Below are 24252 nucleotides of genomic sequence, written 5' to 3'. Positions count from 1 at the left end.
CTTGGGTAGTACGAACCTCCCTGACGATAGCCGGGACCTGAAGAACGGCTGACTATGAAGTTTCTTGGCCGCGGTGTACTTTTGCTAAATAGAGGGAATTTTACTGGGCTCAGGTGAAAAGGATTTAAAGGATTGAAAAGCAAATTGACTCAAGTTGCCAGCTAGGTCATGTGTATAATAATTAGGCTGAGTGGGTGGAACCCCACATTGGTTATGTTTTTGAAGGACATTGGGTAGAATTCCGTTCTTACAAATGATCTTCCCCACAACTTGCTCTAAGTAACCAAAACTTGAAACTGGAATCAGTATAAGATGAAATGTGACAGTGTCTTAAACGTGGTACAAAGCAAAGGATATGGGACTTTAGAAGATGGAGAAATAATTGCCTGTTGGGATGCTTGGGTGTGGGGACAGAGCCAGGAGTGCAGTTTCCAGGCTCTCGCCGTGAAATGGAAAGGTGCTCACTCGGGTAGTAAATGGCCATCAGCTGTGGCTAGTTGGCCGCCAGCTGTAACCAGTGAGCCATTGGCCACTAATATAACTGCTGTGGCTACACTAGCAGAAAATGGGGGCTAGGCAGGAGTTCACACTAAGGGCTGTTGCCTAGATTTTCTCATGCCCAGAGCCTCGAATGTAAAGATTTTTAAAGCTCGGGGATATTAATAAATCCTGGTAGTATCTTTGCCATGTACATGCATTTTCATTAGACCAACAAAGTTTGCCTCTGCATCCTGCCAGTTTTTTGTTTGTTTGTTTCCCTGCCTTGATTCCTTCTCCTTTTGAGTTCCTGACACTGATATCACATAAACTAGTCCCTCTTTTTTGAATTCCTGGTCACTTACCCTTAGAATAGTAGCCTGCTTGCTCCTCAGACTTTTCTGCCTGTCGTAGGAATCATTCTCTGTCCTGAGCCAGTGCGTGACTTTTCAGTCATTTCCCAGTGATGCACAGGGCAGTTCCCATCTTGACACTGCAAGTGAAAAGTGACACGTGTCACCAGTCTGTGCCAAATACAGTATGTTATTTGGGTCTCCTCGAAGTCCAATTTCCCGTGTGTGCTGTGTCGCCGCGGGGAGCCTGGCAGCACTCATTCCCCCTTCCCCACCCACCCCTGATCTGATTCATTCTTCTCCTGGCATGTGAGCTGCTCCCAAGGGAGCTTCTTAAGTTCTCTGGACAGTATATACCTCTCCTTTCTACGTAGTTCTCTGTTGAAGACTAAGGTTCAGACACATCCTGTGTTCCGCTATTTATTTTAGGTTAAGCTCCAAACTTTTGGGTGTGGCTCCTGCAATCCAGTTCTCCTTGCAGATACAGGGAGTTTTCAAGACGGCATCAGACTTGGGTCTGTGTCAGGGGTCTGAAGTTCAGCCTCTTACTGGCCTGGGGTAGTTAAGCCTCTGAGCAGTTCTCTGAGGAGTTGATTGTGAAGGTACTGAGAGGAGAGATGACACCTGTCATCCCTAGGGTCCGGTGGGTGTCATATAAAATAAAAATTAAAAATAAATGAGAAGGGGAAATATAAGCATCCACAGGCTTCTTTAGAGGCCACCTTTCAATGTAAAGATTTTACAGGAATAGGGCGAGGAGAAACGCACTCCAGTGACAGCAGTGAGGTCCTGGAACGACAAAGGCTGTCAGAAAGCTGCTGCTTATCCATCCTCCACATACTAGGTGTGGGGTTCTATATACGTTTTCAACTAATTGGTTGTATAGCCAATTTGAAAGATCTGTTTTTTTGTTTTTTGGTTGTTTTTTTTTCATTTTCATCTGCTCAATAGTGTCTCCCAGCTCCCTGTATTCACTCAGGTCCCTCCCCATTTCATGACGGTTTGTGTGAGCTGAGACCACACAGCTCTTTGCTGACCTGGAAGACTGGCTGACCGTTCAGGTTCCTTTAGCCCAGCGGCCACACCTGAGTCTCCCCTTGTGCCCCCGGCCCAGTTCTCTTCTGTCTTTCTGGTTCATCTCTAGTTGACGTTGAGATCGTCGCAGCTCTTCTCCAGCTTCTTGGCGGTTGGCCCCGTTCAGCAGCAGGGTCACCGTTTATTCACATCTGCCGATAAGCCACAACCTACCAGTGTTGATAATTAAAGGTGGGGCAGGCAGCCTGTGGTGGCTTCATGGTTCCTTCTTCTATGGCCTGCTTTGCCCAGGAGGCCACAGCTGGTAGGATTATCTGGGCTAGTGCCAGGAGACCTGTGTTCCGAACCGACCTTCACACATCTCACTTTCCTCACCTGGAAAGGAGGGTGTCAGGGCAATGTCCGAGTGGATGGTATCCCGGGGATGAGGTGTCTGAGTCTAGGGGAGCCGGAAGAAGATGCATGTATCACAGGCCTCCTGGGATACAGCCAGGAGTTTTTAATGCTGTGTACAGCTGGACATTCTCGGGTTATAACCTGTAGCCAGCAGCAGCCTCACAACTCACAGCAGCCTGCTTCTCAGCAGCCCACAGCAGCCGCCTTTGGGCACGGGCCCCATAGGCCATTGTTGGTCACAGCCAGCCACATGGTACATACAGCACAGCCCAGGGTCTCCGCCGTGTCTCTGCTTCAGCCTCTTTGTCTCTGCACCAGCCTGGTCTCCATCCCGGTCCCCTAACATGGCCGGGCCCTTTATGCCCCACAGAGACAAAGGTGGCATACAGCCAAAGGGGCTTCCATAAGGGTATATACAAACATCATCTTCAAGATGGCTAGCACCGGCGCAACCTTCTTTGTACCTTCTCGGACTGGTGGGCCCTGCCAGTCAAGGTCACCAGCTGGCCGGGGGGAAGCCTGGTTAACTCTATTCTCCCCACAAGGGGGATGGTTGATCCCTAAGTTGCCTATGTCCAGCATTATGTACTGAGTATGTACTTTGTGCCAGGCGCTGGAAATTGAAAGCAGCGTGCCCGTCTCCTGGCACTGGGGTTGTGAACTGGAGGTAGATGGCTGAGTGTAGCTCTTCCCAGCAATTTATTTCCCAAACCTGCTTGAACACCCACCTTCCTTGGGGACCTCACAGGCTGCTCTTTCCATTACTTGTGTGTCTCCTGACTATCTGTTTTCCAGGGGTAAGTATAGATGTGTTTTTATCTGATGTAGAGTATCCTCTTTCTGCCTTCCATTTAGTCTGACTGAAACCCCTCTTACTGCAATTGATAGCTGTCGTATGTTATTCCTGGGAAACTTGAAGCAAGACCATCAGCCTGGTGGGTAATCATGTATTTGTGATACATATCTGAACAAAAGTCTTCACAAGTGTGTGGCAGGCTAGGCTCAAATACAGAGGAGAATAAAAGATCCTCGTTCTTGGAAAAAATTGTAACTCAGACAGTGGCACAAGATAGAAACAAAGGTGAGCATGTATGCGTGACAGGGCACATATGTAAATTCTCTGAGGAGATTGATATATAGAAGTAATGAGCTAGGGGGTCCTGTGTCCAGAGAGAGGTTGGTACAGTGAGCAGCTGGCTGCACCCCCTTCCGTGGGTCAGAAAGAGGGTGTAAGCCATTTGTAAGCCCTTTTCAGAATTCCTTTCTCTCTCCTGCTTTTCAGTCTTGTGCAGGCATGTGAGGGAGGCAGGACGCTTTTCACGCTGTCCCGGACACTTCCCCCTACAAGGAGGAGAGCTGCTCCTGATCAAGCACAGGCCCTTGTCAACAGAGTTCCTGGAAGGCAGCACAGCCTTTCCATGGCCAGAGACTGAGCAGAGCCTTTTCTCTTCCAGAGATGAGAAGAACCAGTCCATCATAGTCAGCGGGGAGTCTGGAGCCGGCAAGACTGTGTCAGCCAAGTACGCCATGCGCTATTTCGCCACGGTTGGTGGCTCAGCCAGTGACACCAACATTGAAGAGAAGGTCCTGGCGTCCAGTCCCATCATGGAGGTAAAGCCTTTCAAACCCCTGTGGCCCATTCCGCGGCAGCAGGGCTGCTGGGTGTACGGCCTTGGGTGGCTGGTCACAGGAATCCTTCGCGGGAAGCACCTTGTGTGGTCAGCATTCACATCTTTCCCTGAGGGCCCACTGCCTACTTGAGGGAAACATTGTGACGATGCCCCCAGGACCACAGATTTGAGAGTAATCGACCCTGCTGGCATCCTTCAGGTCCCTAGTATTGGAGAGAGTGTCCTCTTTATGTTTTGCGTGTCCCTTGACTCTGCTGAATGTTGTGGAGGTAGTCCTTCCCTGTCTATACCCACGTCTGCTACTGTTACGTCCCCTGCTGCCATGGTGTGTCAGCAAATCGGTTCTCCACCCAAACCAGTCGGTGCTTGAAGGCCCACTGAACCAGGAGGGCAGTTCTCATGGGGGTGCGGAAGCTTAGGTAGGAAATTCCTCCCCCTCACCCCCAAAACAAAATATTTGGACAGTTTTATCTTTTGGGAGGATGGTAGAGCCAAACGCTGTGTGATAACATAGAGTCTGTTGGCGGTCCTCAGAAAACAGTTACCCGTGATGGCATGAGCTGGCCAGGGCAGGTCCTGTCTGTATCTTCACACCTTCCCCATCTCCCCCTGGGCTGGGTCGGCTCAAAGCCGTCAATGAAAGTGGAGAGCCAGAGAGCTTCTAAAACTGAGACCTTGCTGTAACTCGTCATGTTTTAGAGTTAGAACCCCTTTTCTCTTTATCTCCCTGTCCTCTGTAAAAACTTAGTTCTGAGAGAGGAGAACTAAGTAACTCACAGTCCCTGGGCCAGCTTTGATTTTCTGCCATTGAAGCTGAGGCGTGTGATTGTTGTCTGGGTGAGTCTGGTAGGAGTCCACCCTCTGCCAGCCTGGACGGCCACTTGTTCTAGTAAGAAGGAACTCAGTAGAGGTCAATAGCTGCCAAGATAGTATCTCTGCAGTGCCCCATCAATTAAGACACACTCACCAAAGTTATTGGTTTCTCAGATTATTTGGGGGGAACAAGAAACGGCCCGGACCTTCCCAGGTTCCCCCTCTCTCGCCCTCGTCCTTTACCAAGTGCAGGAGTAATTCTGAGTCTCAATTTGTAGGAGTTCGTTGATTATCCAGACAAAATCCCCTGCTGACTGAGTTACATTATCTGGAGGGCTTGAATTCTCTGCTGAGTAATATAGGACAAAACGTATTCACTAGGAATTGGACAAAAACAGGTTTCAATATCTGTCCTTATATGAATTGGGAAATGGTTAATAACCGCGGGAGGCATTTTTGCAAACAGATAAAAGCAAAAAGAAAACCTTTTATTCTATTACAGTGGTTCTTTAACTTCCCCGTGCATCAGAGCCCCCTAGGGGGCTTGTCATAGCAGATTCCTGGACCCCACCCCCTGAGTTTCTGATTCAGAAGGTCTGGGGAGAGGCCCACGAATTTGCATTTATCACAAGTTTCTGGATGCTGCTGCTGCTGGTGGTCTGGGTACCACACTTTGAGAATCACTGACCTATTAAAAAGGTAAGAAAGACTCACTGGATAATACGGAAGAACGACAGGAAATAATCCCCCCACTTCTACAGCCTGCTAATAATCGTTCACCATTTGGGTATATTTCCTTGCAGCCTTTTCACTGAATCGTGTAAGCCTTGCCCCCCTATCATTTATCTTTTTATGAACTGTCTTGTTGGCTGCAAATATGTTAATACAGTGGTATCTCAGTTTTCGAATGTCTCCGCTGACGAACATTTTGGTTTACGAATGCCGTAAACCCAAAAGTAAATGCTTCCTCAAACATGTCACACGGCTTCCGCTGAGTGCAAGATCGTGAGGCCTAACTGTCGGCTGTTTTTGAACATTTCAGAACACGAGTGGTCTTCCAGAATGGATTACATTCGAAAACCGAGGCACCACTGTAGATGGTTTTACCATAATTTGTTTACCTTACTATTGTCAGACATTTAGTTGGTAGCACATTTGCTCACAGCGTTTATTCTAAGCTCTGAGGTGGGGGCTGGCCGTGGCCCCAGTTCAGAAGGTGAGTGTGGACTACCTACTGCACCTGAGGCCGCTAAGACAGCAGCCCCTTAGGCCATGTTTTGTCTCAAATGGGAGTGAAACCAGGTGTGTGTAGCTGCTGCTTTGCCCCTGAGTTTCAAAATTCAGTTCATCTTTAGGCGGTAAGATTTCAAAGACACAGAATGCCTCTTCTTTTGGAAATAGAGTAAGTAGTTAACTCTGGGCAAATCAGAGAAGGGAATAAACCTGTTTGATCTCTGGTGACTGAACAAAGTTAGTCAAGATGAGAATTTAATGAAGGCAGATTATTAAATATGTACAAGATACAGGCTGAATGATTTTTTTAAATTTTATTATTTTATTGTGATCAAACATATATAAGATTTGTCAGTTTAACCATTTTGTAAAGTACACAGTTGAGTGTCATTGTGCTGTGTAACCATCACCACTATCCATTTCCAAAATTCTGTCATCTCCCCAAACAGAAACTGTGTACCCACTGAGTCTCCCTGTTCTCCCCTTCCCCCTGCACCTGCTAAACTCTATTCTATTAATACTTTCTGTCTATGAATTTGCTGCTCCTAGGAACCTCATACACATGGAATCATACACTATGTGTTCTTTTGTGTCCGACATATTTCACTTAGCGTGTTTTTAAAGTTCATTCTTGTTGTAGAATACATCCTTTTAATGGCTGGATAATATTTTATTGTGTGGATACACCGTATTTTGTTTGTTCATTCCTCTGTCGATAGACGCTTGGGTTTCCACTTTCTGGCCCAAGTGTGTGTTTGAGTTTGGCTGTGGGAATGCTTTCTAAATGACAGTGGCCTAAAACGATCTAATGTTTTCAGTACCCACTGTGGCCTGAATGGCTGGTGGACTGCGGGGGAGGCAGGGCGCTTTGGCATGGGAGAAACCTGAAAGCAGTATGCACACCCAAACCACGCGAGATGTGGTTCAGTTGCTGAGGTCTGAGGCATGAACCAGCCTGTTCTTACATGACTTCGTGTAAATAAATGCTACAGTAGTTTGGGCTCAAAACATTAACATTTCTACCTTGTGCAGTTGGCACTTGGGAAACTGTGTGAATAAGTCCCAAGGGCTCATTCTGTCAAATACGGGCTTTTGTCATCCTAGAGACTGTCCCTTGAGCTGTTATTAAGTGTGATGTTTGAGAGAAATCTTGGATCTGATCGTGGAAAGGAAGACTGGTAGCCAGGGAGAACTCTGGGTGGGGTTAGAAAAGCTGGGAAGCCCATTGAGCTTTGTGGCTCCTGAGAGGCTTAGAGCGAACACAAGGCCTGTCTTAATCAGGGGACAGCTGATGACTGATTGCTCTGCCCCATCCTGGGGAAGGATGGTACCTCCCGACAAAGTACTCAGTTATGGTCATGCCATTATCTCATTATTTCTGCAGCCGGCAACAGCAGACACCTCCTGGAGAGACTGAGATTTGGGGGCGGTCTGAGGAAGCGCGGTTCCCAGTGGGCTGCGCTAAGTGGCAGTTGTTTAAATTAAAAGTGACTGCAGGATGGATTGGGCTGATTTATTGTCAGTGCCAGAGCTCTCTGACCCCATTCTGTGTAAGAGCTTGTCAGCGTCCCGGGAGTGACTTGTTCACAAGTCTGCACTGATTAAAAGGTAATCAAGAGACCATTAGAGGAGGAACATAACCCAATTCCAGGCCCAAAGGGTCTCATGGTTTCTTGGGGTGACTGGACTCGACTGGCATACAGCTGTGGGAGCCACAGAGACCTGCCCGCCCCATCCTGGGAGGAAGAAAGGAGGCTAGGGTTTCCGTTAGGGAAATGGCTAGAAACTGTGACCAGTTACCATGTAATTTTCAGAGTTTAATTTTTTTTTTTTTTTAAGATAAGAAAGCCTACAACTTTTAATCGATTCATATAAGAATCTGCTCCCCACGTACCTCACTGATCCCATCTCCTCTTGTTTTCTCTCAGGTTTCAACATACTCTGGCCACTTCACACTTGTCCATTCTCACATACCCCGTCCCTTCACCCTCGCTGTGTTCATAAATAGAATCCCTTCTCCTTCCCTACTGGTAAAAGTTGACTCACCCTTTGAGATCTACGTCATTTTTCACTTTTAAAAGCCTTTTTCATTCTGCTGGGCATGGCTAATTGCTCCTATCTCGCTGTTTCCAAACTACCTGGTATGTACCTTGTTATTTGTATAATCCCGGTACATTGAAATTCCTTGTTCCAGTCTGTTTTTGTTTTACTACATGTTTGTGTATGCACCAACCACAAACTGTGTTGTTTTGTTAGGTCAGATATAAAGGGTGTCGATTCTATCAACCGTTTTGTAACTTGTTTTTCACTTTTTTTTTTAAATTTATCCATGAGTCACGCTTTAGTTGACTTAGTTGAACAGCTTTCTAGTGTCCCCTTGTATGAATATACCACACTTTTTTATCTGTTCCTCCTGTTGGTAGACATGTAGATTATATTTCTTTTTTTTAAATTAAATATTGTCTGCATTGAACATTCCTGTGTGTACTTACTTGTAGTACACTTACGTGAGTTTTTCTAGGTAATATCTAGAAGTAGAGCTAATGAATTGTCAGGTAATGTATGCTCGATTTCACAAGATACGCCCAAGTTTTCTTCAGAAGGGTGGTTCCCGTTTACATTTGAACCAGTTCCTTTTCCCTCACACCTTCATCATCATTTCATAGTAGCAAAATTCTTATTTTTTGCCACTCTGGGCTGTCATTTTAGTCTGTATTTCTTTGATTACCACTGAGATTGAGTATCTTTTTCTGATGTTTATGGGTCGTGCGAGTTTCTTCGGTAAATTTCCTACTTGTATCACTAGTTCATTTTCCAGATTTTGACTACTTGCATCATATCTGCCTCTTTTGTTGTACGATGGATTCAGTGATGGTCAGAGCCAGGGTTTTTATCATTTAGAACGATTGGACTTGGCTTTTCTCATGCATCAAAATGTTTCCTAAGTCAGTAACCAGAAACATCTAGCAAGGGTTTAAAAAATAAAGAACTACCTGCAAGTTCTTCACACACACAGAGTTTGGAAGTTCTTCATACCCAGAGTAGAATTTATGGATTTTGTGTAATGACACAAACAACCTCTTCCCTTTGTGGGTACCATTATATACTTTCAAGGTACTTGTAGGTCCAGCATGTAACTTCTCCAAGCAGCCAGTGAGGTAAGGAGGATAGATATTTTGGCAGTGAGCTTCAGACCTTGGGCAAGCTTTCCCTAAGTGATTGCAAGGATTGCTCTCAGGTATGGTGAAGGCTCTTGTTGCCATGTTACAAGTTACAAAATTGGAAGTTTTTGAAATTTTGGTATTGAGACTTATTTGTTGAAACTAGATTGTCCTTTAGACTTTTCCACAAACCGCTGATTGCGTCCTCATGATGTTCTTACCATGTTTGCCCCCTGTATTTCCTTTCAAAGGGTAGTAAAAAATCAGAGGCTTGATTAGGTCCAAGTTTGATTTTTTTAAACCAAGAATCCTTTACCGGCAGTGTTACTTGTTCCCATCAAGAGGGACAGAACATCTAGCTGTCTTTTTGTGATATTAAGCAGCCACTGATTATGTCTAGATCTATTAATTCATCAGGAGTTACCAAATGGTGATATTCTCATTCTTCTAAGTTTATGAAATACGTCTATGGTAGGAAGAGAAACTTCTCACCAACCAGTGACCCTGATAGAGTTTACACAGGAAAGTTAGGGTGGATGTTTGATCGCTTCCTTACTAGTTGTCACAGTGATGGGTTGGTTCCCTACCATCTCCCGAGAGGCTATTCCCTCCCCCCTTTTTCCTAAAAAGATAAAAGTGAGGATCAATGTCTCTTTGTCTTTATCTTTTGATTTGACCTGGTTATTTGAGACGTGAGACGTTAGCCGCATGTTACGGTAGTGGCTAGTACGTAAATGGTTTGGCGACTTGGAGAAGGACCGTGAAGCAGGGGGGATGAACACAGACTTTGGACCCAACGCCTGAGTTGGTATCTTGGTGTTGCCACTTCCCAGCCACGTGACCCTGGGCATGATACTTCACCTTTTGGGCCTAAGTGTTCCCATAAATGGGATGGAACTTCATAACGCCTACCTCCTGGGCTGCTTCTCAGGATGACAGGAGCCCCAGCCCAGGACGTGGCTCCTGATGGAGGCCTGGTGGGAAAACAATCACGTTTACCAGCATTTTAGGGAAAACTCACCACCTTGCTGTTTGCCCCACACAATGAGCTTACTGAAGTGTAGTGAAGGCTTGTCATGTGGTGCATGGAAGGCTCAGATCTGTCTGTGGTGGAGAAGTGGATGCATGGAGGCCTCCGCTGAGATGAACTTGGTAGGAGCTGGGGGGCGTGAGTCCCGATCTCCCTTGATTGGAGGGAGCTTATGACATAAATGCCTCTGATTAGTCATCATCCTTTGGGACTCATTTCTGCTTGGCCAGACTCATGCCTTGTCCTGACCTTGGGCATGTTCCATGCTCTAAGATGCCCTTCAGAGCAACCCTACGTAACAAGGTTACACTTTCCCCCGCTTCTCTGCAAGGTGAACACTGTGTATGTGATACGCAAGATGCTTTCCACACCTGAAGCCCCAAAGGAAAACACACATTGCAACCCTAGTAGGAGATTTCAGGGCCATAGAGTGCTAAGTGACCTTTGAGGGCTCGGGCGCCAAAACTCTCATTTCACAGGAAAGAAAACTGAAATCCAAGTTCTTTTCCTCTGCAGTTCACTCAAATATTTTTGAACACCTGCCGTGTGCTGCTCCCTGGGAGCGGTGCTGGAGATCCCGGGCTGAAGCAGATGTGCAGTCCCTGATCTCATGGGGACAGAGGGTGATAGCTCCTAGAGGAGAAGAGGCTAAGGGAAATACCAGGGGACGTGCAGAGGCCCGGGGAGCATGTGGCAGGGGGAGCCTTCCTGCAGAAGCAACATTGAAGCTGAAAGTGGAAGACAGAGGAGGAGCCAGCCAGGTGAAAAGAGTCATGAGAGGAGTGTGGTCTGAGGAGGGAATGGCACCTGAGAAACTTGGGTGGGGGCAGGGAGAACACGGGGCTTTTGAAGACGAAAAAGGAGTTGGGGATTGTTCGAGGCTGGAGACCGAGGGCAGAGTGACGAGAGGCGAGGCAGAGTCTAATCCTGCAGGGCCTCATAAGCCACGCTGAGGGTTTAAAACTTCATCTCAGAGGCCGTGGAAGCCATGGAAGCATTTTACACAAAGGAATGTAGTAATCCGGTTCATGTTTTCGGAGAGAACCCTGGTGGTCAAGTGAAGAATTGACAATGGGAGACAAGCATGGAGCAGGGAGGCCCATGGAGACAGGCCGTGGAAGTGTCCAGGAAGGAGACGGTTTAGCTTAGGCTGTGGCAGGAGGACCGAGAGCAGTGGGTGGGTGTGTGGCACATTAGGGGCGTCACAGCAGAGTCCTCGGAGGGTGAGTGGGTATGTGGGAGGCAGGCCCTCCTGGGCTAAACAGCTTCCTTCCTTCAGAGCTGGGCTTAGGTTTCTGTGACTGAAGGGTCGCATGACCCAAGGCCTCACTCATCTCAAAAATTGGAATGGGGATAGTTTTCTTTATCAAGACTTAACAGGGGACATTTTTATGAGTATTTATTATAGGTCAACTGTTTGATCTTTTAAACGGTAGTGATTGGCTTCCAAATGGTCTGTTTGCCTTTCAAGGACAGATGCTAGCTGAGCCTTATGTAGTTTGGGGGTGTCAGGAGATACTAACAGTTCTGTGGTGTGGATTTGCCTGGAAGGAAGGGGTGAGAGGTGGATTGGGATTTTGGGTTTTGTTTCAACCCCTTTGTGCCTCGGATTTCCTCAACAACTGAAAACTTACAGTGGATATTTTTCTAGTGCTTTAACCACCTAAAAAGTAAACCACTTGAAAGGGATTAAAATATTAATGTATTCATTACCAAGTCATTAACCATGTGATGTTTTATAGAAAGTGAATATTCACCTAATAAGGGGAGCCATTTAGCCACTCACTTTTTAAAATTATTGTTGAGTGTTTTGAACGGTGCCCCAACAACTGTATAGGAAATAGTACCAAGAGAATGATGGCTTCCTGATTTGTCCTGGTAATGAGGTGTGGAGGGGTGGGTGTTGATCTTTGGTGTCTTGCTAGAAAGTACCATTTATCAGTTGGGAATGAGATATGACTGCCTAGTCGTGGAGACCTGACCAACGTGGATTAAGCCCAGGAGGGTTTTTTTTCCTCACAGAAAGTTCTGAACTATTGGGTATTGGCCTTGGTTTGTGGCTCAAGGGTGTCAGAGCAGTGGTCTCTGATTCTGTAGACTTTTCCCTCATGGTCTCAAGATGACTGCTATAGCTGTAGCCATCACATGTGCATTCCAGCCGGAAAAAGGAACAAGCGAGGAAGGACAAGGGGTGCGCCTTCCAGCTGGTTAGTTCCTTTTAAAGAGCCCACCAATCACTAGACAAACACAACATGTATGTATTCAATAAATACTGCTAAGGATGTCATTTCAATAAAGTCCTCAAGACCCAAATTTTTCAAGACAACTAAGGAAATCCTGATCCCTAGCCCTGGGCTAAGTGCTTAAAAACAATAGAAAAGAGCTCACCAGTCCACTTATTACTCTCACTGGCCATTCTTAGGAGTGAAGGAGGCAAGAAAATGAAGTTTTGTTTTCGCTCGACCCATTGTCCCGATGGCAGAGAGATTCTGTAAGGAAGGAAGACGAGGGAATGGAGCTGCTTCCGCAAACATACAATCCTGAAATTAAGAAAACCTTCTTTGTTTTGCACACCTCTTGTTTGTTCTGAACAGGCCATCGGAAATGCTAAAACCACTCGCAATGACAACAGCAGCCGTTTTGGAAAGTATATTCAGATCGGCTTTGACAAAAGGTACCACATCATTGGGGCCAACATGAGGACCTACCTGTTGGAGAAATCTAGAGTGGTCTTCCAGGTGAGTGGTGTGACGTGGGCCTTTTTCTGTTTTTTTTTCCCCACGGAGGATGCTACTTGCTTTCTGACCCACTCCCCGTGCCCAAAAAGCAACTCATTTTTCGAGCCTGGAATTGGATATACTTATTTTTTTTGTTTTCTTTCTTTCATCAATAAATATTTTTTAAAATCATTTTTAATCTTTATTTGGGGAAAATAAAGATACTTTGATTTAACCAATTTCTGTTGACTATTTAGGTTGTTTCAGAGTTTTCATTATCATATAAAATGCTGCAGTGGATATCCTTGTCACAAATCCTTGGGTACTTCTTTCTTTCTTTCTTTCTTTTTTTATTAGTTTCAGGTGTACAAAACAATGTAATAGACATTTATCATTTATATCCCTCACGCAGTGATAACCCCCCTCCTCCCGTGTAGCTCTTTCTTTAGGATAAATACTTGGACAGAATTTTGGAACCAAAGTCTACATATTTTCAAATCATTCTTATATAACTGCTTTATAGAAGAGTTGTACCAAATTGTCCTGTCATTGTCTAATCAGAGTATCCATTTCTCCTTTTAGGGTTCTTTTTAATAGTTTCAGTTTGATAGGTGATTAATAGCATATCACTCTTGTTTCAGTTTGCATCTTACAGTTAGTTACCAATGAGGTTGCATTTTTACATATATTTACTTCCCATTTACATATATATGTCTGTATATATATATTTACATTTGATTTTTTTAATTCGTTCCAGGTGCACAAAACAGTGTAATAGTTAGACATTTATACCCCTCACATAGTGATAACCACTCTCCCCCAATCTACTACCCCTCTGACATCGTATATAGCGTTACAGTTCCACTGACTCTATTCCTTATGCTGTACTCCACATCCTGTGACTATATATGTATATATATATACATATGTATATATAAATTATAGTTGACATTCCATCAATAAGTATTTATTCAAGTGCTACAGGCATCATACCTGAAAAATAATTGACCAATACTGTTATTTTTCAACAGGTATTGTTTTTAGGGTCAATCAACAAACATATTTTGAGTGCCTATTATGGGCAGCCTGTGCTAGACACCAAACATACAGTGAAGACTAAGATGGTCCCATTCCTTGTGGTTGTCAGTCGTGCTCAGGGGAATGTCAGTCCATGTCTATGGGTTTCAGCTTTCTCTCTCTTCTTATTTGGTAGGTTATAAAAGAAAGAAAAACCTGACTCAGCCCCCCACTTTCCTTTTCAAATACATGGAGTCCCCTTTCTCACCTGACTCAGTTCTTCATTGCTCTGTGCTCACCTTCCATTCTCTCCTTCCCGATTACCCTTTGGCTTCTCGTTGACCCTTTTCCTCCTCCAGCCTGACCTTGAGTGGTGGTCAGTGCATCTCACAACACGAGAAAGGTTTCCTCCAGCTCCCTTTTGATGACACATTGCTGAACCGCATTGCTGGTGTGTGCCCTGGTGGGAGACAGCTGCATACTCCTGACCTGGGCCAGGTGGCTTCCCAGCCTTGGCCTTGACATTTCGGCTGCATTCAGAGGGGATATTAACAGCCTCAGCTGTTGGTTTCTCAGTGGCGTCTGTCTCCATGCTGATGCTCAGGAAATACCTAATGAATTTTTTAAGCAGCTTTATTGTTTTCTCCCCTTTTTCTGCCCAGGCTTTTCCCTCCCAGGTTTGGTTGACAGCCCGACATCCTTCATTTCACTGTAGCAAAGCAAACAGCCTGCTGTGCTGGGTGTGGGTCAGGTGTGCCGGCTGTGGCTGTGGCCAGACTCTTCCCTGGACACCCCTAGAGCTTTCCCTTTCCTTGCTGTCTTTGCTCAAGCCTCCAGAAGTCCCGAAGCTGCCCCCTCCACCCCCAGCTGCTGCCCCCACCACTGCCAACTTAGCATGTCTAGCCTGGACGTCCACTCTAAATCCTGTCTCAGTCATGGACCTTTCCTGACTGCCCAGCCTGACACGATGGGCAATGGTGTAGCTTTTACTTAGTACCAAGCCTCCCCAAGGAGAAAGGAAACCTACAGCAGGGAAATTACCTTCTGTACAACATGAGCACGGCTATCTGAATAAGTGTGTGTTGATTGACGAACCTACCGTTTTTGGAAAAGCAATGATGATCTTTGTAACAGGCAAAAGAAAATGCATGCTTTCACTTAAGAGGCAAAAAAACCTCAGGTTGTAAGAAGGCCCCATAATAGCGAATGGAAAATCTGGAGGTGGGAATTGAAGGGGGGCAGAGGTGTAAAGGAAACTGTAAGGAAAAGTCTTGACCTCGGTCACCCAGAGCACCCTGGGATTAGAAGGGGTGAGGGGACAGTTTTGGGGGTCATTGCCCTAAAACCGCATCACTTTATCCCTCCTTCAGGCAGATGACGAGAGGAATTACCACATCTTTTACCAGCTCTGTGCCGCTGCCAGTCTTCCGGAATTTAAAGAGCTTGCACTAAGTAAGTAAACGGTGCGTGCCCATCCTCTGGGTGGGCTGCTGCAGCAGGTGGTACCTCTGGGGGCTCTGAGAGGAGAAAGGAGCTTCTGTTCAAGGCGGTCTGTCGTGGGTTCTTGTCTCAGCTCGGCCTCTCCTGTGGGCATGGCCCCTAGACCTCTCTGCTCTTTGCTGCCCAGTTAGTAAAATAGTTAATTGTACCAGCCTGCTCACCACAGAAAATGTGCAGGAGAAGCAGCAGGGAGTGGAACAGTGTTTGCAGAGCATAAAAAAATTTCCGAGCATTGTTCTTTTGAAAAATGTTTCCACTTTTGACATAAGAAATATGTCCTGGCCTCGAGGATCTAGATTTAACTAATGCACATTGCTTAATTGTGGCCAACCCATTTTAAGTCGTATTTTAAGGACTGAGACAAAGGGGGGGAAAAGGGACTGAGAGAGTAAAGCAGGGATAGAGTGGGAATGGCTTGAGAGGCATATTGGTAAAGCCTGGGCCTCACGTGGGGAAGGTAAGAGAGGGGCTTGAAACCGGCCTGCTGAGCGTTAGCGGCAGCAGTTGTCTGATGCTTCCTGCACAGGCGGGAAGTGTTTGGCACACCTGCCTCAGAGCACCAGAGGGGTAATGCAGCAACCAGACTGCAGCCAGGGGGCTGTCACTTCATTGCTTCCATCAGATAAAAAGACAGCCTTTCATTGGGTCCCAATCACGTTGGTTTCTGCCAGTGCTGTTTACTGAGGGGCCTTAGTGAGCTTAGTTTGCCTTGGGATTGTTTACTTGGAACCAGTGGAGCTGCCAGCCAGGGCCAAGCAAGAAGAGTGAGCAGGGGGCGGCCGGAAGACTCAGTTGGTTAGAGTGCGAGCTCTTAACAGTAAGGTTGCCGGTTCATTTCCCACATGGGCCAGTGAGCTGCACCCTCCACAACTAGATTGAAAAACAACGACTTGACACCCTGGAAAAGCATACTATTCCCCAATATTCCCCAATTAAAAAACAAAACAAAAGGAGAGTGAGCAGACTTTAGTTCTTGATACTCCTCGGGTCCTGGGCTGCCTGCCTTCTGTGTGCAGGGGCCTTGTCATGGAACATTGACTGACTCCGCGGCTGAGTCCTCAAAGCCATCTCCTGACAGATGTGTGGGCTGAGGGCAAGCCTGGGGGCCATGCTGCATCCTGTGTTTGCTGAGCATCCTGCCCCTGGCCTGTTGTCTGTATTTTTGGGAGGTGTGGGGAGGTCTAGTACTAGCAGATAGTGTGAAGAGCTGGGTGTCTAGACAGATGGAGGTTGGTTGGTCTTTGTGCAACGGTGAGAAAAATAAACCTCTGAGGCTTTGCTGTCCTGGACCCGAATCCTAGCCCTCTCTCAGGGCCCAGCATCAGATGCACCTCTGACCACTCCAGCCTGCTCCCAGTTGGTAAAAACATCAGCTGGTTCAAACCTCGGTTGGCCCTCTTAACTCGCTGCTTTACTTGAGTATGGATTCCTGTAGCATTGTGCCTGTGCCATGCAGTGCAGCTTTGGTTGCTTCATTCATCAAGCCCTGCGCAGGCAGCGTTAGGCCCTGGGGGTGCAGCACTGCACACAACAGCTGTGGGCCCTGTCCTCAGTTAGCTTACAGTCAATCACAGTGCAGAGTGAGAAGGGTATGCTGAGTGAGGCACGGTGGAGGCGGAGCGGGTTCTCGGGGACCCACGGAGGAAGCTCTAGAAGGCACCTGGTATACTGGCTGTGTACTGTACTCTAGTTGTTCAGTGCTTGCAAGTGGAATCATCAGCTCCTTGGGGACGAGGAGTGACTGTCACTAGCCATGTTTGGTGAGCATTGACCAGCGCTGGCACCTTGAGGCTCTCGTGTTGGCTGATGGTCACACGTGACCAGGAGGGCAGGGCACGTTAAGGGCCTCCACCGTCTTCCTCTTTCCTTCCCAGAGAGGGGACTCGGACACAGCTGGGCTTTCCAGGGCTAACCTACAGGTGATGAACGTTATTTTCTAAGGTCAATTGTATAGGAAATGAACAAATATTGGCAAGATCCTTCTGGCTGTATTTGGACTACTTTGTCCCAAATTTGGCTTTATGGTAATAGGGAAGAAATCCTCTTCATTGTTCTTTTTTTTTTTTTTTTTTTTTGCATTCACATGGATGTACTGAGGTGAAAAAATGGTTCTTCCTTATTCTATCTGTCTGCAACTTCCCAGACTCCTGTGGCCCCTGGCTGAAGCAGTTGGAAACGACCCAATTCGATCAATGTCTTGCACTCTTTTTTTTTACCTTCACATGCTCTCCGAAAGTATCTTGGAGCAAAGCGCCTTTGATAAGCTTTTGTGCTCGGGCGTGAGGCTGTCTTCGGACTTGCAGGTGGATAGACTGTGAGCACTGAAGCTTGACGTTCGGTTCCACTGACAGTCCTGGTCGAGTGGCTAGAAACGTCAAACAATTGAAGGACGAGCAAGTGGCTCCAAGTGAGTGTGTAGACTGCCTCCCTCCTCCCCCCTTTTCACCTAAAACAGTGCTGTTCACGTGCACAGAAGTCTCCCAAGACCACTTGGCCCAGCAGGAGTTTTGTGCATTTGTCTGAGAATGGGGGAGCAGACTTGCATTCGGTCACCCCCACTTTCCTCTGCCCTGTTGGTGGTGGTCTGTTGCATGAAACTGACCACAGGATGAGATTTTGTTTTAGAAAACAGTCCAATGAATAATTTGTTATACTGTGACTGAATGATGGTGAAAGGAGGTGTGGCGTGCCCATAGTCCCTTAAATACAGCCTTTAGGAATAACTTATAAGGAATAAGTTCTTTTTCATTCAGTAGATGGTGTATTGGTACAGTTTTATGAGCAGTCTCTCCTGCCTTGCACAGGTTGGAGCATGGCCTCCCCAGGTGAAATGCAAGGCCTTGGCCATGACCTGGATGGTCCTGTAATCGCTGAGTTCATGCCTGCCCCCTCTGTGGTCGGTACACTACACTGCCTGATCCAGTGTACGTCTGCCTGTCGAGCCAGTTAATAGATTTTTTGTGGTATTTTTCTCCTTGGAAATTCTAAGTGAAGAGAGACCCAAACTAGAGGACGAGAGAAGTTGTTCTGGGCTGGGTCAGTGACAGCATCATGGGCCGGAAAGGAGAGCTGAGATCCAGACAGACTCAGCAGATGGGGGAATGTCTGTCTTATTAAGAGGCTGTGGAGAGAGATGCTAACAGGAGTGATAGTGAACCTGAAAGCAGATGGAAAGGCGATCATTGCAACTGGATTCAAGTCATTTAGTAGGGAATGCTGTGACCGACCCCAATGGGCCCTGCAGTGACGAGCCTCAGCCAGAGGAAGTTACCCAGCTGGGCCTGAGTTTGGAAACTGGAAGCAGGGAAGGTGGGGTGATCTGTCTGACTCAGAACATCAGGCAGTAGGGCTCTGGCTGTTGACAACAAAGGGTCTTTGATAGATGCTAAAAATGCCTCCTCCCCTCTAGTATGGAAATCTGCTGTCCATCTTTGGAGTCGCAGGTAACCGTCTTTCTGGTGTGTTCAGGTGATACTTTTGATGAGTTAGGCTGTGTTGATGGCTGGTCATGGGTATGTCATAGGAGATAAACAACCATCGCCTCGATAGGTGATCCAAGTAATGGGCTCCCCCCTGGGCAACCCCTTAAAGTCCTAGTTCCTCAGTTTGCCTGGGGGAAAAAGTGGGAGTAAAGAGCCTTCCCCATGTGGGCGCCGTAAAAAATCATCACCTGAGGTGATTTGAAAGGTGAGTGTAAAGGGAAACAAGAATGGGTGCTTTTATTAAGCCTGGACACTGTTACTTTGTGCAAGAGCTCTCAAGGTGATTAGATACGAAAGAGCTAAACGTGCCACCTTCACCACGACCTAAAGGGATTTCCTTCATAAAAACTCCCTGGTGCTGTGCCCGTGCGTGAGTTCAGGGCCAGCGCCGAAGTCCTTCCTCTCCCAGTTCAAACGCCTCAGTCGTCAGAGTTTGTGTATGTTACTCCTCTGGGATGCCCGCCTCCATAAAATATGACTGACATTCAGCTGTTCCGTCCTGTGGGCAGATGTGTTGCCTGGCACTCAGAGCTGAGGTGGTGTGGACGGGGGTTTGGGACTGAGTTATACCACTTCCTAGCTGAGTGAGCCTGGCCCTGTGGACTTCACCGGCCAGAGGAAGTTCAGCGTGGCTTGGAGCATAGGATGCAACGTGGGAAATGAGTCTGGAGTGGTGGAAGGAGGCCAGTTTAAGAAAGGTCCAGGAGACTCTTTTAGGGTATTGGACCTTTGCCTTGAGGGCAGTGGGGGGCAGGAAAGGTGTGTCTAAAGGGCTCTAAATAGGAGAGCGATGTGATCAGAGTTACCAGGAGTTTGAAGGGAGAGGAGCAGAAACAGGGAGACTGGTTTAGTCTTCTGCCGCAGTGCCTAGACAGCAGATGCGGAAGGCCAGCCCCAGGGCGATGGCAGTCAGAATGGAGGAAGGAAAGAGATGCAAGAAATTCCTATGAGATCACATTGGAAAATGAAGGTGTTGAAGGGGGACTGGAGGTTGCAATGAAACTGCATCTAAGCACGTTCAACTGATGTGTGTTCAACCACATACACTCAGGTCAAGGGAACATAATTTCACTGGTCTTTTACAGAGGAGGACGAAAACCAGCCAGGGTCCCATTTTGACATCTTGTCAAAAATCAAGTTTTATACACTTAGAAATATCAAGTGCAGGACAGGGTTATACCATGCAAATATAAACGATTTTCAGGGGGTAATTTTGATTATGTGCATTTGTGGCCTTAAATGCTGACTTCCCAGCCTTGGAGTAAGGATACTTACAAGCCAGGGCTTGTTGCATTTTCTCCCTCTGCTAAGGTTGGCTCTGAATTCTAAGACAGCCAGGGCCCCTCCTCACCAGCTGTCCCCAGGCTGTTCCCAGAGACCTGAATGAAGAGGAATGAAGCTGGGGGATGGGAGCAAGCATGTGAGGGTCTCAACCTGCATGTGTTCATGTACCTGATATCTCAGGGGTGCCTCCACTTTATGAAACAAACACACGAACAAAATACCATGTCATCTCGGGCACATCAGCGTCCTTCATTTATCAAATGAAGTTGTCAGATGATTAAAGATCATGGAAGCCTGTGATTCTAGGGCAGGTAATACGTTTTACTTGGGTATGTTAGATCCTTTTTAAAAACAAGTCTGCAGGGAATTCTACTCTAAAGTGAACTGTCCATGACTTACCTTTTGTGTTCCCCTGATTTCCACATAACAGTTTTACACAAACACAGCAATGCATTCTGTCAGTGTAATGTGATTTTGTCTTTTGTCATTCACTTTTCTCCCATTTGCCATTGTCAATAGAGATAATTTTTTAAGGGGTCCACACCCGGCTGGGAGTAAAAGTGGGCAGGGTCGGTTGCTGAGAGAATAGAAATCCTCGTGGGTCGTGACCTGCAGGCTAGCTGGGGCTGATGCCTCCCTCCTTGCCTCCACAGCGTGCGCCGAGGACTTCTTCTATGCGTCACAGGGAGGAGACACGGCCATCGAGGGCGTGGACGATGCGGACGACTTTGAGAAGACTCGACAGGCCTTCACACTGCTGGGTAAGGAGCTTGGGGATGGAGGGAAAGACCCGGAGGGGTGATGTCACGGAGAGGAGAAAAGCGTAGCCGGGTCCCACGCGGCTTGTCCACCGTCACCTGCTGATGGGGAAGCCTGCTTGTCCTTGGTGAATGTCCTCCTCTCCTACTCCCTCCCAGCCCATGGGCGCCAGGGCTTAAGGCTTGGAGCTTTGTGGGCCTTTCCTAAAACATAAGGATTTGAGAGTTGCCCCCGCAGGCACTGTGGGGTCGCCCTTTTCACTCCTTCAGGCCATTGAAGCCAGTGGTGGGAGCCAAGGAGAGAAGGAGAGCCATGTCTCTCTGTGCTGGGACGTGAGTTCAGAGGCAGTGAGTTCATGCCTTTGGGACTAAAGCACCCTTGTATCTCGATCATGGGATCCAAGGTAGAGGCAGACGGGGACGTCTGGTAGCTCTGTCATACTGTAGTGTTTCTGTGATGGCTGTTTCCATATAGAGCTTAGCAGTGGAGCCCTTGAAACAAGATCTCTCTCCTTCTGAGGCATCAACGTCAGTAGAGCTGGAGAAATTGCCCCTTCTCCCCTGCCACTTTTGCGGGAGAGGACTCTCTCTAGTGGTAAGATGGAAGGCAAGCCTTTCTTAACTTGGAAATTGAAGTGGCCAATTCCTGGGACCTGCAGCCAGAAAAAGCAAAGCTTAGGAAGTCAGCCTGAAACCCATGAAGTGGCCCAGGGTGGCCCTTGTGTTGTTCCCAACTTCTTCCCTCACAGAGACAGACGTTTGGCTTCTGACTCATTTAACTAACCCAGAGTAGCATTTCTTAGGTTCTTTGGGGAGAATGTGGGAAGTTTTCTCCAGAGTCTGAGTAAAACATGGCCAGCCAAGCCACGCCCCGATCTCTCTAGAGGGGCTGAAGCCGGGGCTTCCTGTGCTGAAATCTGAGTGCTCGTCACTTCTCTGGGCAACTGGTGGATAGATATGGTTTGTCTTCTGTACCCATGAAAAATGAGTCAGGATCCAGAAACCACACTGGTATTCCAACAAAGAAAAATTAACACAAGTAATTGTTAACTAGAGCACTGGGAAATCAGTTGACTATGAAACGGGGAGTAAAAGGACTTCAGGGGTCCAGAAGTAGCAGCTGCCAAAGCACCATCTCTAGGGTGAGGAAGAACAGCCAATAAAGGAATTGTTGACTACGAACCGCCCCCCGCCCCCCCAACACACACACTGCTGGGCTGAGATTCTGAGCAATTCTAGACGGACATGGCTGCCTCAAGATCAGGAGGCCAGCTGCGGGGGAAGAAGCCTGCAGAGGGTGTGGGCAGCTCTGATCTCTGCAAGCAGCCTACAGCTGCCCCGAGATGTGGTGGGGCCAGAACTTCTTAGAAGTAGCTGCTGATGGGGAGACCCTGGCCTGAGAACACAGCTGGAGCTCACCGGGAGGTTGCTGGGCTCCCAAGATAAATAATAACTACGGAGGAACGAAGTATCTTGTTGCTGTTGCCCTGCAAAGTCACTACGGTGCCATCTGTTAACCAAGCATCACATTCCACCAGCGGGCAAAGGGGAAATGGTTATAGGGCCTCCTATAGTAGCACAAAGAAGGGCAAAGAAGGGTGGATTGGAAGCAGTGAGATAATGAATTGATAACTGCAGCCCCAACTTCTCCAGCATCACAAAGCTGCTTTATTCTCCAGAGTTGGAGAGCAGGTGAGAGGGGGACTTGATGTTAAGTGGGAGATTATTCAGCCCAGTTTGTCAGAGAAAGGAGGCCTCTGGCAGCTGCCCCCGTGCGCAGTGGGCATGAGCTGCTCCAAGGAGAGGTCATTCCCTCCAAGGCTGTAAGGAGACTGGGCACTTGAATTCTCAAAGCAAATGGCGTTTGTAAAATTATTTTAGTAAGCCTTTGTTCCCTACTCTTTAGTAAAAGTGTCCATTTTTGGACTTCAGAGGTTGGCAACCTTTTTCTTAAAGAACAAAATATTAAATATTTTGGGCTTTGTGAGCCATATGTTTTCTGTAGCAGCTTTGCCATTGTAATGCGAAAGTAGACAAAATATAAAAGAAGGGTTGTGACAGTGTTCTGATAAAACTTGAACTACAAAAACAGGCCGTGGGTTGTGGGCCATACTCTCAGGTTGCCAACCCGTCCTATTGTAGTTTTATTGTTTGTTTTGGTTTTTGCTTCCCATAGTGAGGCACTGCTTATTCACAGAATCTCGTATTAAGAAGGGACTTTCTGGTCAGGATTGTGCAGGAATCTTAACCCTTGTTAGGATTTAATATCTACTGTTTAAACTCTTCTCATGACAGGGTGGTTTGGAAATCCACAGAGCATTGGTTCTTAAGAATAAGTGAAAGAGAGAGAAGTGACACATCCCTCTTGTCCTATGGTGGTCCCAGCCCCCAATTCCTGAGTTGTGCCTCTGATGGAACCTGCTTGAGAGCTGGACAGTCTCAGCTCTGATCAACAGCTCGGTACTTCCCTCCCTACCCTCGGCATCCAACCATCAGGCCTCCTGTCTTGTCCTGGGTTTCAGCCTCTGGCTTTAATCTGGCTTCTTTTTTCCAGTCTTATCCAGCCACGCTGAATCAAGACGTACACCTGAATTCTTTGGCCTCTGTCTGTTTTTTGTTGTTTTTGTTGTTGTTAGATTAAGTGAAAGCAGATATCTGAATAACACAAACCTTTCTGTAGACATCTACAAGTACTTGCAGTCTGTGGAATGGTCATTAATTCCGTCGTTCTGTCACTCATGTGTCTGAGCACCTACTATATGCCAGGCATTGGACATCTAATGATGAAGCAAGAACAGGGAGGGATTCATTATATTTTTTGTATATTTTGAAAATATGTAATTAAAAATTAAAAAGTAGATCGCTGCCTCTGTGAAGCTGACATGGTAGTGGGCATCAAACATTATTAAAGTCTACTGTTAATTTTTCTAGTTCATGCTTGGGTCATCCACTTGGTGGATTATCTGAAGAATGTTGTTAATCCTAGCATGACACGTTTTTACTCCCATTTATATTGGTGTCGCTGCCTGACGTTTTAGCCGGAGTAAAGTATTGCCTTAAAATTAAATACCTACAGCCACGGAGGAATAATGGGGGAACAATTGTATTGTTTCCTAAACTGAGTGATAGGTTGACTGGTGTTCATTACATTATTCTGTAACTTTTTTTTATATGTCTGAAATATTTTGTAATTTAAAAAGAAATGATAATGCCTTAAAGCTAAGGATAAACTGCAAGAGATTATCCATATCTTTGATAACGTAACTGCGTAAATAAATTCGACAACAGGGGTTTGCTGCCACCTTGGTCCCGGGGTAGGTGTGCATGTCTGTAGCGATGAAGGAGCAGATAGCGTGAGGAACCAC

The 24252-nt window shown here is 46.8% G+C and overlaps 1 protein-coding gene across 2 annotated transcripts in view; it reads left to right on the top strand.

The window, feature by feature from the left end:
• MYO5B (myosin VB) overlaps positions 1–24252 on the top strand; it is a 316516-nt gene that overhangs the window by 160657 nt on the left and 131607 nt on the right. For both annotated transcript variants that reach the window (XM_019721483.3, XM_019721491.3), the window contains exons 5-8: positions 3716–3872; positions 12724–12867; positions 15234–15315; positions 20783–20890. In XM_019721483.3, coding sequence (XP_019577042.3) covers positions 3716–3872; positions 12724–12867; positions 15234–15315; positions 20783–20890 — 491 coding nt within the window. The remainder of the gene's footprint in view (positions 1–3715; positions 3873–12723; positions 12868–15233; positions 15316–20782; positions 20891–24252) is intronic.

This window comes from Rhinolophus sinicus, chromosome 4 (assembly GCF_057876585.1).
Source record: "Rhinolophus sinicus isolate RSI-liver-muscle chromosome 4, RSI-T2T, whole genome shotgun sequence".
Classification (NCBI taxonomy): Eukaryota; Metazoa; Chordata; class Mammalia; order Chiroptera; family Rhinolophidae; genus Rhinolophus; species Rhinolophus sinicus.
The sequence above is the reverse complement of the archived record's forward strand: the minus strand, read 5'-3'. Positions and strand labels throughout refer to the sequence as shown.